The 14,465-nt window shown below is 45.0% G+C and overlaps 1 protein-coding gene across 5 annotated transcripts in view; it reads right to left on the bottom strand.

Moving 5' to 3' along the window:
- The window catches only part of pappab (pregnancy-associated plasma protein A, pappalysin 1b), a 142,025-nt gene that overhangs the window by 69,825 nt on the left and 57,735 nt on the right, over positions 1 to 14,465 (bottom strand). For all 5 annotated transcript variants that reach the window (XM_072703524.1, XM_023809601.2, XM_023809602.2 and 2 more), the window contains one exon: positions 8,106 to 8,607. In XM_072703524.1, the coding sequence (XP_072559625.1) occupies positions 8,106 to 8,607 (502 nt within the window). The remainder of the gene's footprint in view (positions 1 to 8,105; positions 8,608 to 14,465) is intronic.

Genomic DNA, 14,465 nt, shown 5'->3' on the forward strand with positions numbered 1-14,465 from the left:
GGATGGATCCACTTGTGGTGTTCACCCTGGGGTGGCTTTTGACTGATAACCCTTATCAGAAAGCAGTGAAAACAATTAACCTTGTTTCAGCAATAAAAGTAAGTTTATTTTGCTCTATTTCAACACTCACAGTGAATATCAATCTGTTATGCACACTTGCATTGTATCAGTCCTTACCACAGGGCAAACTTAAATTAACAGATGAACAGGTAAGAATTGACAGTGCATTAAATGGCCCTATTTTATAGCAATTTTTACCTCCAGGAAAATTTGGACCCTCTTCTTCAACAAAGGAAAGAACCATCCTAACACAAATATGACTGGAATCCCACTAGAGCAGAACTGGACTGTTCACCTGCAGTCATGGGATATCAAAGAACTATCACCTGAAATTAGCCAATGTTCTCTTTCACTTGCAGGGCTTTGGGGGGCGGGTGGGATGCTGGTTGGGGCTGGCTTTTGCATGACACAGATCACAAAGGGGTCAGAGCCAATGAAAAGAAACAGGAAGGGGAAAAGAACGGGGAATGTCTGAATGGACTCCCACAAGGTAACTCCAAGTACTCCAGCACGTTTTGAATTAATGAGTTTCCTGAATCTCAGACTCCAATTTGTGCTCTGAAAAGGGGTCCCTGGGAAATCCAGGATCATTTGTGGAAAAGTGTTCCCAATGGAACAGCTCATGGAGGTAGACAGCCCAACTATGGACTGTCCGTCATTCAAACCAAAGCTGTTTTGCCTGTATCCTGTAGCCTAATGCTATTGTATGGAGATCCCACTCTCACATATCGGCTGTTTATCTCAAAAGAGGATCATGAAGAATGGTGACACAGAAATATACACTGACAGCGACGGTAGCTGAAAGGTAGCTAGAACAAAATGGAAACTAAGAGGTTAATAATAAAACAGTATATGAGTTGAAAAGAAAAAACAGAAAAGAGAAGGACTGATATGTGTGGAAAAACTTTGAAAGATGTAATTCATCCGTTCGGCTATGAATATACGGTCATGTATGTGAAAAGCCAACAAGTTGCAAGTCATTGACAAAGAGCTTTAAAAGGTGATACATCTGAGGACAGAATTATTCCCCTGACAGTGCTAATAATTAAGAGGAACTAAAGTTCAATCCATCGGCTGTCCAACTAAGACAGGGTCTCATAAACGGTACCAAAATACAGTAGCCGGAATCTAAGGAAAAATAACTCTGGAATATTTTCCTATATGTGGGATTCTTCCCTGACATCTGGAAATGAGGGTTATTACCCCCATTATTTAAGAGTGGAGACAAATTTGACCCCAATAAGTACAAAAGCATCTGCGCAAGTGGTAATCTGGAGAAGGTGCTATTTATCATAATCGAATCACAATTTATTCAATGTGACATAAAAACGTTGATAATATTAATAATTTCGTAAACTTGCTCACACCACGTTTCATAATGTGATGCTTAAAATAGGGATGGGGTAAACATGACAGTACCTAATGAAAATAAAAACTATTGATTAATTTTCCCAAAATCCATAAACTGCCATGGATTTGACAAGATGTGTAGTATAGATTGAACTGTAGTGATACAAACTGTAAAAAGATTCAATATCCAAAAAGAAAATTTAGAAACTTAGATAGTACTATATTAATATATAATGAGAACTACATTAATAAACTAAAAAGATGCAGTAAACGGACATGAGGTATATAGTTAAATCAGTCATTTAGCTTGTTTTTATGTGTTCTAACAGAAATGTTTCTTTTTTTCTAAATGAGACAAAAACTCAATAGAAACCCTGCCGAGTTCTGCAGAATAACTGGACAAGTTCAAAGGAACACAGCTAACAATGCAAAACACCAATGCCCACTTTAACTAACATACAAAAAGAACCATAAAAGATCCTAATAAAAGCAGCACTCCTTTTCCTGCAAAGCTCAGTTCCTCAGATATACCAGAAATAAGCACCCAGAGAACAGCACAGCACACACTATTACAGAAATCTATATACCAACAAAACAGACAACATTGCATAACTCATTTTGACACAAAAGAAGCATTGAGCCAAACGGAGTGAAGGCAAATGCTTTTCAGGCCTAAGAAGACAGTCACTCTGGCAGACGACTGTGGAAAACACTAATGATAAAAAATGAGAAAACACAGACTCGGTGACTAGAGGCAGGACTAGAGGCAGGACACTGAGAGTCTGACTGGAGGGGGACCTGCTTGGGCTACATGGACAGACTACGCTCACATTTTCCTCAGAAGGAGGCGACACAGAGCTCGGCTTATCCTGCAAAGACAGTGATGCCAAAAATGACTGAAAGTTGAAGGAGGTTCTGCAAGAACTACAGACATCTGACAAGATGCCAAAGTCTGCCATGAATTGTACAATTTTGTGACCGCTATTAGTTAGTATATAATCATATTTAATGTAGAAGAACGAGGAGGTATGGCTAATTGGCAGGTAAAATTTCATTTACTGAGGGCATCATAGTTCAGAAGCAGCGTTTAACAGCCAGAAAATGTTTTGTTGGAGGTGATCATAAAAGTCTTTAAGCAGAGTAAAGTGAGCATTACTTTTCCTAATAATACCCCAAGCAGAACAACATATTAAGCTCAGACAGGCTCAGTTTGGGGTCTGATCAAGAGCAGGTGGAGTTAAGTGGAATCCAGCCAGGGTGGAAGCATGGCTGACTGGGGGAAAGAGGCTGACTGGGGGAAAGAGGCTGACTGAGGGAAAGAGGCTGACTGGGGGAAAGAGGCTGACTGGGGGAAAGAGGCTGACTGGGGGAAAGAGACTTACTGAGGGAAAGAGGCTGACTGGGAGAAAGAGGCTGACTGAGGGAAAGAGGCTGACTGGGGGAAAGAGGCTGACTGGGGGAAAGAGGCTGATTGAGGGAAAGAGGCTGACTGAGGGAAAGAGGCTGACTGAGGGAAAGAGGCTGACTGGGGGAAAGAGGCTGACTGAGGGAAAGAGGCTGACTGGGGGAAAGAGGCTGACTGGGGGAAAGAGGCTGACTGGGGGAAAGAGGCTGACTGAGGCAAAGAGGCTGACTGGGGGAAAGAGGCTGACTGGGGGAAAGAGGCTGACTGAGGGAAAGAGGCTGACTGGGGGAAACGGGCTGACTAGGGGAAAGAGGCTGACTGGGGGAAAGAGGCTGACTGAAGGAAAGAGGCTGACTGAGGGATAGAGGCTGACTGGGGGAAAGAGGCTGACTGGGGGATAGAGGCTGACTGAGGGATAGAGGCTGACTGGGGGAAAGAGGCTGACTGGGGGAAAGAGGCTGACTGAGGGAAAGAGGCTGGCTGGGGGAAAGAGGCTGACTGGGGGAAAGAGGCTGACTGAGGGAAAGAGGCTGACTGAGGGAAAGAGGCTGACTTGGGGAAAGAGGCTGACTGAGGGAAAGAGGCTGACTGGGGGAAAGAGGCTGACTGGGGGAAAGAGGCTGACTGAGGGATAGAGGCTGACTGGGGGAAAGAGGCTGACTGGGGGAAAGAGGCTGACTGCGGGAAAGAGGCTGACTGGGGGAAAGAGACTGACTGAGGGAAATGGACTGACTGAGGGAAACGGGCCGACTGGGAGAAATGGGCTGAACAGGCTGACTGGGGGAAATGGGCTGACTGGGGGAAATGGGCTGAACAGGCTGACTGGGGGAAATGGGCTGAACAGGCTGACTGGGGGAAATGGGCTGACTGGGGGAAACGGGCTGACTGGGGAAAACGGGCTGACTGGGGTAAACGGGCTGACTTGGGAAAACGGGCTGACTGGGGTAAACGGGCTGACTGGGGGAAATGGGCTGACTGGGGTAAATGGGCTGACTGGGGTAAACGGGCTGACTTGGGGAAATGGGCTGACTGGGGTAAACGGGCGGGCTGGGGTAAACGGGCTGACTGGGGTAAACGGGCTGACTTGGGGAAATGGGCGGGCTGGGGTAAACGGGCTGACTGGGGTAAACGGGCTGACTTGGGGAAATGGGCTGACTGGGGGAAATGGGCTGACTGGGGGAAACGGGCTGACTGGGGGAAATGGGCTGACTGGGGTAAACGGGCTGGGGTAAATGGGCTGACTGGGGTAAACGGGCTGACTGGGGGAAAGAGGCTGACTGAGGGAAAGAGGCTGACTGGGAGAAAGAGGCTGACTGGGGGAAAGAGGCTGACTGGGGGAAAGAGGCTGACTGAGGGAAAGAGGCTGACTGGGGGAAAGAGGCTGACTGGGGGAAAGAGACTGACTGAGGGAAAGAGGCTGACTGGGGGAAAGAGGCTGACTGGGGGAAAGAGGCTGACTGAGGGAAAGAGGCTGACTGGGGGAAAGAGGCTGACTGGGGGAAAGAGGCTGACTGAGGGATAGAGGCTGACTGAGGCAAAGAGGCTGACTGGGGGAAAGAGGCTGACTGAGGGAAAGAGGCTGACTGGGGGAAAGAGGCTGACTGGGGGAAAGAGGCTGACTGAGGGATAGAGGCTGACTGGGGGAAAGAGGCTGACTGGGGGAAAGAGGCTGACTGCGGGAAAGAGGCTGACTGGGGGAAAGAGACTGACTGAGGGAAATGGACTGACTGAGGGAAACGGGCCGACTGGGAGAAATGGGCTGAACAGGCTGACTGGGGGAAATGGGCTGACTGGGGGAAATGGGCTGAACAGGCTGACTGGGGGAAATGGGCTGAACAGGCTGACTGGGGGAAATGGGCTGACTGGGGGAAACGGGCTGACTGGGGAAAACGGGCTGACTGGGGTAAACGGGCTGACTTGGGAAAACGGGCTGACTGGGGTAAACGGGCTGACTGGGGGAAATGGGCTGACTGGGGGAAACGGGCTGACTGGGGAAAACGGGCTGACTGGGGTAAACGGGCTGACTTGGGAAAACGGGCTGACTGGGGTAAACGGGCTGACTGGGGGAAATGGGCTGACTGGGGTAAATGGGCTGACTGGGGTAAACGGGCTGACTTGGGAAAACGGGCTGACTGGGGTAAACGGGCTGACTGGGGTAAATGGGCTGACTGGGGTAAACGGGCTGACTTGGGTAAACGGGCTGACTGGGGTAAACGGGCTGACTTGGGGAAATGGGCGGGCTGGGGTAAACGGGCTGACTGGGGTAAACGGGCTGACTTGGGGAAATGGGCTGACTGGGGGAAATGGGCTGACTGGGGGAAACGGGCTGACTGGGGGAAATGGGCTGACTGGGGTAAACGGGCTGGGGTAAATGGGCTGACTGGGGTAAACGGGCTGACTGGGGTAAACGGGCTGGGGTAAACGGGCTGACTGGGGTAAACGGGCTGACTGGGGTAAACGGGCTGACTGGGGTAAACGGGCTGACTGGGGTAAACGGGCTGGGGTAAACGGGCTGACTGGGGTAAACGGGCTGGGGTAAACGGGCTGACTGGGGTAAACGGGCTGACTGGGGTAAACGGGCTACCCTGAGCTTACAGGCAGCAGTATGACGGACTAAGGAGGGCAGTAAAACCAAGGCCTTCAGTTACGCACTACTGAGATGACGTGGGTCTGCCAGTGGAAAATGATCGATGCCTTTTACCACAATATAACTTTTTAAGTTGGACCTCCGCTCCTCCTGCCCTTTGGCTGTTACAGTCCAATGAAGGATTACAACATGGCAATTTTCCAGACTGCTTTGTAGGGGTCTAAAACAATTACTGTTCCAACACAAACCCCAGCAACTTAAAATGAGCACATTTTTCACACTTGCCTGGGAAGTTTATCACGCATCTCTTCTCTCCCTTCCAAAGTCCAACCACTTACTTGTCTTTCAAAAATAATAAAACAAAACAAAATCTAACAGGCAGGCAAAAAATGCTGCTGTCAGAGGCCTTAAGGAGTTTGAATCCTCCCCCTGAAGTATGGTTTTGAAACGAGAGAAGATGGGGAAAGCAGTGAGATGGCAGATCTGATTACCCAGAAGCAGGCTAACCTGTCTTCTGACCTCCTGAAGCACGGTCAGCATCTCCCGCTCCACTTATCATGCACCCTGTGCCGCACCTCCTGAAACACATATCCTGATTCCTGAATCACCTCCTTCCTCCCCCCAAAAACAGCCCCTCTGCTGAACCGGGAATACGCAAATATGCATGAATCACCAGTTGCTCTGCTTTCTTTTTAAAGGGTGATCTTTCAAGAAAAGTTGCATCTTACTCATGTACTGAATGTAAGTGCTCTCATATGCATTTTGTGATGCAAATTTTCAGCTATGCCTCAACTTATTTTCACATTCTTGCTTTTTTTAAGAGGTAATTTTAAAGAGTGTTCTTTAGAAAACACTTTTGCTAAGGCAGAATGAGAATTTATTTCAAACCTTAAGCTAAACTTAGAGGCTAACTTCAATCACAACCCCTAAGGTCAAATCTTACGTCAATAATAAATTTTAATTGAGCTCTCCAGCAAATTTCAGCAGTAAAAAAATGCAATTTTTGCTAAATGATAGTTTTGCTTGAAACATTCATTAAAATGAAAACACACATTTACCAATACTAAAATGTACAGTCTTCCATAACAGTAAAGGTTAAAAGGCACTAAAACTTGGTGGCTTTAACAGAATGGCATGAACTGGGATGGCAGAACACAAAAATATTCCTTAAAAGGCAGAGGTTCTACGTGACAGAAAACTGTCTGTTGAAGATACGTATGCAGAGCTCTTATCCCAGCCTCATTCCAGGGAAAATAACAGCCCCCCTCCCACATTAGACAGGTATATCAGTTTGATAAAATCGTTCTCAGTGAAATATATTCCAACAATCTAAAATGTGCCAAAGCACTACCTTATAAAACATAGACACATCAGCTTAACATAATATTGTTTGATCACCAGAGTATGAACTGGTAGCTTCCTATAGACGACATCAAAACTGTATGTAAATCTTCAGATTGGATTTGGAGTGTTAAGCTTTTCACACAGTGTTGAATGATAATAAACAGTTTAAATAGACCATATGGCAATACCTGCGCATTGTTTTTCATGCCTTTTCATATAATTCCTACACCCGCTATGAGCTTCGTGCAGGTGCTGAAACATTACTTTAACTGCGGTAAATCCAGTCTGTGCCCCACAGAATACCTAAGGTCGTATTTCCATGCTCTGTTGTCCTGCTTCCGGCCGGCTTGGGGAGACACGCACTACAGTGCCAAACAAAACGAAATGACTCTACAGCAAAATGACAGCCTTTAAAAATGATAGTGTATACTGGCAAACTAATGCCAATTAGCGTCAAAAGCTGGGCCCTCTCACAACACTGTCGAATTGTAAATATAACTAGCAGTGACCCAGATTAATTAACCATAGCCAAAGTTATGAAAAAGGCAATGAATAATGAAAACACAGGCAAATGCTCATCTTTCTTGTTTTTCAAGATAAAATACTGTGTTTATATTCAAGGTGAAGCACTATCACACTCATCACACGTCAGGGAAACTGGTAACAGGGAAAACATGCAAATTCCGCACAAACACACACACATACAGTACACACTCACATGCATTTGTATCCATATATTTGTGGGGACTATCCAGTCATTTCAACCCTAATCCCACCAATGACAACCTTAACACCTACCCAGCTGTAACCAAAAGTAACCCAACAAAATACAAGACCTTCTTTGATTGCAGTCACAGATTTTTATAAAACTGAGTTCCTCTTTGTGGGGACCGAAAAAAAAAAAACGTCACAGTTTGGTCCCCACAATGTAATACATACATGACCCCCCCGCCCCACACACACACACACACACACACACGGCAGAGCTGGGTCAAACATAAATACCTCCAGCCCTGAAGATGAGAGCCAACAGTTCTACGCACTGAGCCACTATCTCACCACCTTAAACAATATTAGGCTAGATCATCTACTTATTCATCTTACTTTGGCTATACTTATTGATGGCTGAACTAAAAAGCACCGTCTGTCTATCTGAATCAGTCTCCCAAATCATCAAACTTGCAAGATAAGATGAATGAGAAGAGTAAGACAGTCAAGAATACTGCATGTGTTCTGAAGCCGTACACAAGGACACAATGTCAGTAAATGGCACAGTAAGGAGGAGAGCTACGTCAGAGGAAACGCAAAGGATTTTAGATGATGTAATGCAGTTATGCACCATCAGGAAAAAAAGCTTACCTGTCCACATATCTGCGGCTGGGGTCGGACACCAGAACGCCCAGGGGAGCGTGAGGGAAGGGCGGCTGGCGCAGCAGGCGGTATCGCAGCGGCTGACAGCCCTGGCACAGCGGGCAGTCGGGTCTGGAGGACAGCAGCGTGGCGTCGATCTCCAGGTGCTGCTCCATGGTAAAGAACTGCACGCCGTACACTTCCTCCTGCACCGACAGCTTGATAGTGAGCGGCGTGTCGCAGAAGACGTCCCAAGGACCCAGGGAGATGTTGTTGCCGCCGACGGTCAAGAGCACGATGTTATGAATGGCTGGCAGCTGGGTCTCCTCAGGTGAGAAGAAGGTCACCCACACTGTGAGGGAGTCGGGCACCAGAGGGTGAAGGAACTCCAGCTGCAGCATGCAGCCCTGCAGGGGGCACGGGGGGGAGCCCACGCTGCTGGAATCCATGCCAGAATTGGGGCTCCAGGTTCGCACGCTGGCCTCGCACGCTTGCTCCACGTCTGGTGGGCCTTAACAGAGACACAACACAGCACACGACCCATCAGATAAGAGTACAGGCCAGGCAGCCGAAGAGGTGCCGTCCCTGTGGAAAGACCCCAGGCTACCAGGAGATCATTGGGCTTTTTAGCTATGTTTAAAAAACGTCGTCGTCGTTCCATGTGAAGAGCGTCTTTCCGTGTCCCACCACCTGCACACTCTGCTTCTACTCTGCCGTCCGCAGCATCCACTCAAAGAGCCTTCGTACAGACTTCAGTTGTGGATCGTCGGCAGAACGGCCTGGTACATGCATGTACAGTAAAAGCTGGAGCATATTTGCGCATATATCAAACCGTCCAAGGGCCCGTCACAATGTTTTCACTTCAGAGACGCAATTAGACCCTAAACATGCAGTGCTGCCATACTTGGAGTGGGCAGCAACTCTTATTATTCAGAGTGACGCACTTAACATTCATCAAGTGGTTTGAGGGGCCAGGGCTTAGTCGACTCCATGTATCCCCCTTTTTTTTCTTGTATAACTCCAAACTGGCAACCGCAATCACATTTGCTAACCTCATTGCTGGTCCGCAAAGAAGAATTTGATGTTTAATCAACAGAACTCAGAATTCACGCTCCGGGGTACACAATCTCAACACATTCATTCCAGTTAGTGTGCGGGCCAGACCAGAGGTAACCATTAAAGTGATTCTTTGAGCAACTCGAAGGGTTTGTCACCGCATTCTTTAAGTGTCATATTCAACATGCTCTTAAAAGATGTATTCCATACTTGTACAACCTGAGGTGCGGTGATGTCCATGCAGTGAGGATGCTGTAGCACAACTGACCGACCCCCATTGCTTTAAGGTGGTGTCACAGCTACAAAGTGTTTCTTATGCAGTTTCCTCTTGCCAGGATCTCATTTCATAATTAGATGATCTTTCACTCTATTTTTTTGGTTTCAACAAATATGTTCTTGATTAAATCAAGTTATTCACTTTGTAATATCCCATATTAGGATGGAGCATTGTTGCGCAACTGATTACAATCAGCGCTGTACCACTCAACTGTAAAAATACTTATTCAGAAATGTCTTTCACTGCATTGCATTTCAATTTGCAGAAAGAAATTAAGAATGCGTATTTCTTTGTAAATGTCAGTTGTCAGGATCTTTCGAACCGCCCTACTGAATTAAAACCATGCTGATGTCATCACTGCAGTGCCTGGATCTGCAGATTCATTTTCATTTCGCTTCAAATTTACTTCGAACAAATGCATTAAAATAACTAATTAAAGCACAAAATTTGCAAGTCTTCTCTGACTTTCTCATAACTTATTAGACAGCAGGAGTTTCAAAGAAGCAGGACAATTTAACTTGCTAAAGCAAATCCAAACCTTGTTTTTCCAGTCAATTAGCTAAGCCCCACTGGAGTTTCAGCATGTCTAGGAAACGTTTTTCTAAGAAAAGTATAGAGAAGCTTCTGGACGGAATCCAACTTAATTGCTGCCAGTTGAAAAATGAACATTATCTGCAAGTCCACTGGAAAACCCCAGGATGGAAATCAGGACACAAACAGCAGTGAACCCAAGAAACCTGGTCCTTACAGGTACCGGTGCCAAGGAAAGAGAAGACGGACGCAGGATATGCCCAGACATGCAGCAACTGCCCTTTCAATGAGCTCAGCAGTGACGTAAGACGTAACAACAGACTCAGTAAACAATTACACCCTGCTGGCTGTGGTACAGACCGCTACAATTTAAGCCCTGCTACCAGAATATAAATGCTAGCCGATAACTTTCCATTCAAATATCAATAGCACCTATGTGACTAGGGACACAAGCACTTATTTCACCCACAGCCAACAGACCAAAACACATGGTGTATTTTGAGTGCTCTGTGTTGAAGCAGTATGGTGCAACAAAGCAGGTCGTCACCAGATTCAAGAGTCAACTGCCACTGTCAGTTTGGGCCTGCTTCCTCTTATCATGTCATACATGGTCATCAGTTACCTAGGTGTCTGTGTACACTAGCTGGAAGACGTCACCGTCAGATTGCTGAGTACCTCTACTCTGCTCCTTACTTCAGTATTAAGAAAAAAATAACACAAAAAAACAAACAAAAAAAAACATTACTTTTCTTATTGAATATCAGGGATATTGAAATGAAAGCAGGACCCCTATACATACATGTTTAAGATATTATGGTTGCAACTGATTGCGAAATAAGAAAAAATCTATGGGTGGGGAGTGTCGCTGACTGTTTGTCCCAGAAGAGCATGTTCTCAGAGAGCAGCAATGGTCTTCAAGAAGCTCTCCAAGGAACAGTGTGACTTGACAGTGTCTGTGTTGCTCCATTCCTGTAAATGTGTGTGAGATCTCACTCACATGGGCTTTTTGACATGCCTCACTGTCAGATATTCCATTCCTCCTTTCTGCAGTGGGACTTCATTTTCATACCGATTTTCCTAAACTATAAGCCTTACTCTGGCAGAGAGGCTCGCGTGTACTTTAGCATAATGAAAAGTACACTCGTAACGGTATAGAATACAATTTTGGCTTTCGGGTTTTTCCGAGCAGTGAGACTACCAGCAGTAGTCTCACAACACCAGTGAAGCATCAAAACTGTGCAGCTCTCATTTTCTCTTCCTAAGAACAACAATAACACAGACATATTTCCCCTAGGTATCGTTATACATGTAGTAACAGTTAAAGGGAATAACTAAACAAAGTGTATAAATATATAAATATGTCAATTTAATCAGAAAATGAGATCCCACAATTAGGCTATGGGAAATAAATTATTTCATATAAGTTCATATAACTGAACACATGATAAGTCAACAAAAAGATTGAAAGGTTTGAGGGATTTAAAAGCATTACAATGGCCTAAAAGAATAATAGCCTCTACAAAGGACTCCATAAGTCTATTTGCATAACTTAAAGGCTTTATTAGACGTCCCAGGGTACTTACACCGCATCTAGGACATGATTATGGTAAAGATTTCCTATTTTATGGAAAGTTACAAAAACCGACATAAACAATACACAGTGCAACAGATTAAGGTACTAATTACTTGATTGGCAATATTTTTTTTATAATTAATAATTTTGTAAGTTATTCATCCATTACATGGAATCATATTTTTAAGATAATAGGCAAGTACTGGAATTAATTAGTGCTGAGTAATAAAATTTTTAATGTTCTCTGCTTCAGAACTATCAGATAATATAATAAACATATTCTATGCTTTTCAAATTTGTGGAAAGCTTTAAATGTATGTGGGTCTGTAATAGTACAAATTCTTTAAATTTTCACAAACAATGGCCAAACCAAAAGTTTATGTGTGAAATATTTAATACATATGCAGAAAACCATCCTGATTAATGTCTTAATTAATGATTAGCAAATATGCCTTTGAATCACTACTCGCCTGTCAAAATCGTTAGCCAATGTAAATCTTGCCTAAAAGCAGTGGACTCAGTGCCTCTAAACCTAAGGGACGAATGTTTTGTCACCTCCTTAACATTTCTTGCAATTTATTATACTTTCCTTTTTTTCCTAATGTGGAAATAAATCCGCAAGCAGTGGTCACTTTTCCCCGATTTCTGAATTCCCCAGACAGGCTTGACCTGAACCTGATGAGTCACTGGAATGACCAAAACTCCTAGTTCCCAAATACCGTCAGGAATGTCCTGTACTATAAAAACAGTAACATTTAAGAAAATGCAAATATAGCTGCGTCCTCACATTTAAACCGGCATGTTTGTGGCAAGGAAACTGAGCCCTAAAAATGTACAGCCTGCATGGTTAGGGGCCACTTCGCTGTACACCACTAGCAGAGTTTAGTTTGCACCCTAATTCACTATTTCAAGCCCAGAGCCATAATCCACTTATTCTCATGACTACACTGTAAAATCCTAGTACCTACTATGTGAAAGGAATGTACAATATAATTTGCCGAAAATGAGACGGTACCGCTCCAACAAGACCCTGAATATCTAAATAAATGTTGGCCGTACTTGTTTCCATGTACATTTCACACCTTGTTTTATTTCAGTTGATTACAATTCCAGAGCTCTCTCTAACATTGGTTATGAGTAATGTGTTCACTCTGTGGAGCATCCCAGACTCATCTCTGTTAGAATACTTGAGCTGTGACTACAGGTGCATCTTTGTGATGGCTGACGAACCCCAGATATTCCACAATTCTAGAACTGCAGCACTCTTTTGTTTGGCACAGAATGGTACTCTGGTCTCTCGGCCAGCGGCATAGCCCTCTCCAATTCACATGCAGCCAAAAAAATTCAAAGTGACTACGCAAGTCAGTGCCGCTTTAGGTGCCACAGTGAGGGTGGCCAGGGTGGGGGGTATTTGGTACTGATTGCTCACCTTGCGTTGAAACACATACAGCTTCATACATCTGGTCAGTGTACACGTCAGTATGAAAAATCTCTGAAAGAAATTCCTTTGCCACCTGTTGAGGGTGAAGGCATGATGAATTTAGGAGATCTTGGAATCTGGAACATACCTCTTTAAGAATCACCACTGTTAATCTCCTACTTCAATCACTTTCACTAAAATTTCCAACATTTGATTTCTTTTATGGTTCTTATGTCCACATTGAACTTTTCATTCCAAGCCTAATTTAATATACATACAAGGACCCAGTCTGGCTTCAGTTTTGTTCAGAGCAGAACAACTTTGCAAAAATGTTTATAATATTGCAGTATAATGTATTTGTGGCCCATGTGAAATATTACATTGATGATGAACAGGCTTGGTGCCTGTAATTGAGCCTCGGTGTCTGTTGGCCATTCAATAGTGGAAATTACAGAAGGCTGCCAAAATTAAGATGGCGAACCTTTAACTGTAGATAACACATGACAGTGCACCATTTACAACCCGCAGAGACAACACTGACAACATGTCACTGCCGTATCTTACATGCGTGGCTAATTGACGTCAAGGGGATGCGTCGTTGTCTTAGACAGTAGCTGCTCCACACTGTCTTCAGGCAAGTATCAATAGGCAGCACATGTGCATGCATCTTTAACATTACACGACAGCTTTAGTGGCAAACCGGGGGACATTAGGGGATGGTGGCATTACGTCAGCATGAGTGTGATAGGAATCAGTGTGCAGTTAATGCGATGGGATGTCGAATGAACTCAGAACAGCTGTGCCTCTTGCACTGGGACTGAGATGCTCGTATAAACCAGAATAGAGCGGCTTGGCTCCAAGCGCTGGGCAGATGGGCCAACCGCACCATAGCCTGCAGAGCTGGACCAGTGAAGTAAACTAATGAGGTAAGAGCGACTCGGCCTCCTAAAAGGATGCTCATTCCACACATTCCTGGTTTCCCCTCTCACGTCCATTCTCCTTTTCGTCTCCTGATTTCAATCAACTGTGGGATGTTTCACATGAATGTCAGTAACCACAGGGCAATTTGCATAGCTGGCTCCTTCCACGCACGCGTTTTTCGTCTTTTTTTGGTCGGCTTGTTCCAGTCGTCTGGGGCTCTCTGTGAAACACTACAAGGTTACTTAAAGCTATATTTGATGCCACTGATATTTCTGACAGACCCATTGTGTGAGGAAACAAACCGCAAAACCCTAGGGTGATTAGAGATGCCGGAGGAGTCGCATGTAGCAAAGGCATGCCGCGTGAGTGCCCAGAGTCTACAGGAATCCCTCCGAGGAAGTGTCTCTGTTTTAGGGGGCACGCAACTGTCGTAAAAAAAAAAAAAAAAAAAAAACTCAGGCAAAAGTGGAGCTAAAAATAACCGAAATTACAGCAGCTGTGAGGTATCTCTGGCAGGTTTGTATCAGATGATGTAAACGGTCGAAAGGGGAGCAAAGCTGCTTTTGACAGGAACATCTAAGGGGGAAGCAG

The sequence above is a fragment of the Paramormyrops kingsleyae genome, chromosome 2 (genome assembly GCF_048594095.1).
Source record: "Paramormyrops kingsleyae isolate MSU_618 chromosome 2, PKINGS_0.4, whole genome shotgun sequence".
In the NCBI taxonomy this organism is placed as follows: domain Eukaryota; kingdom Metazoa; phylum Chordata; class Actinopteri; order Osteoglossiformes; family Mormyridae; genus Paramormyrops; species Paramormyrops kingsleyae.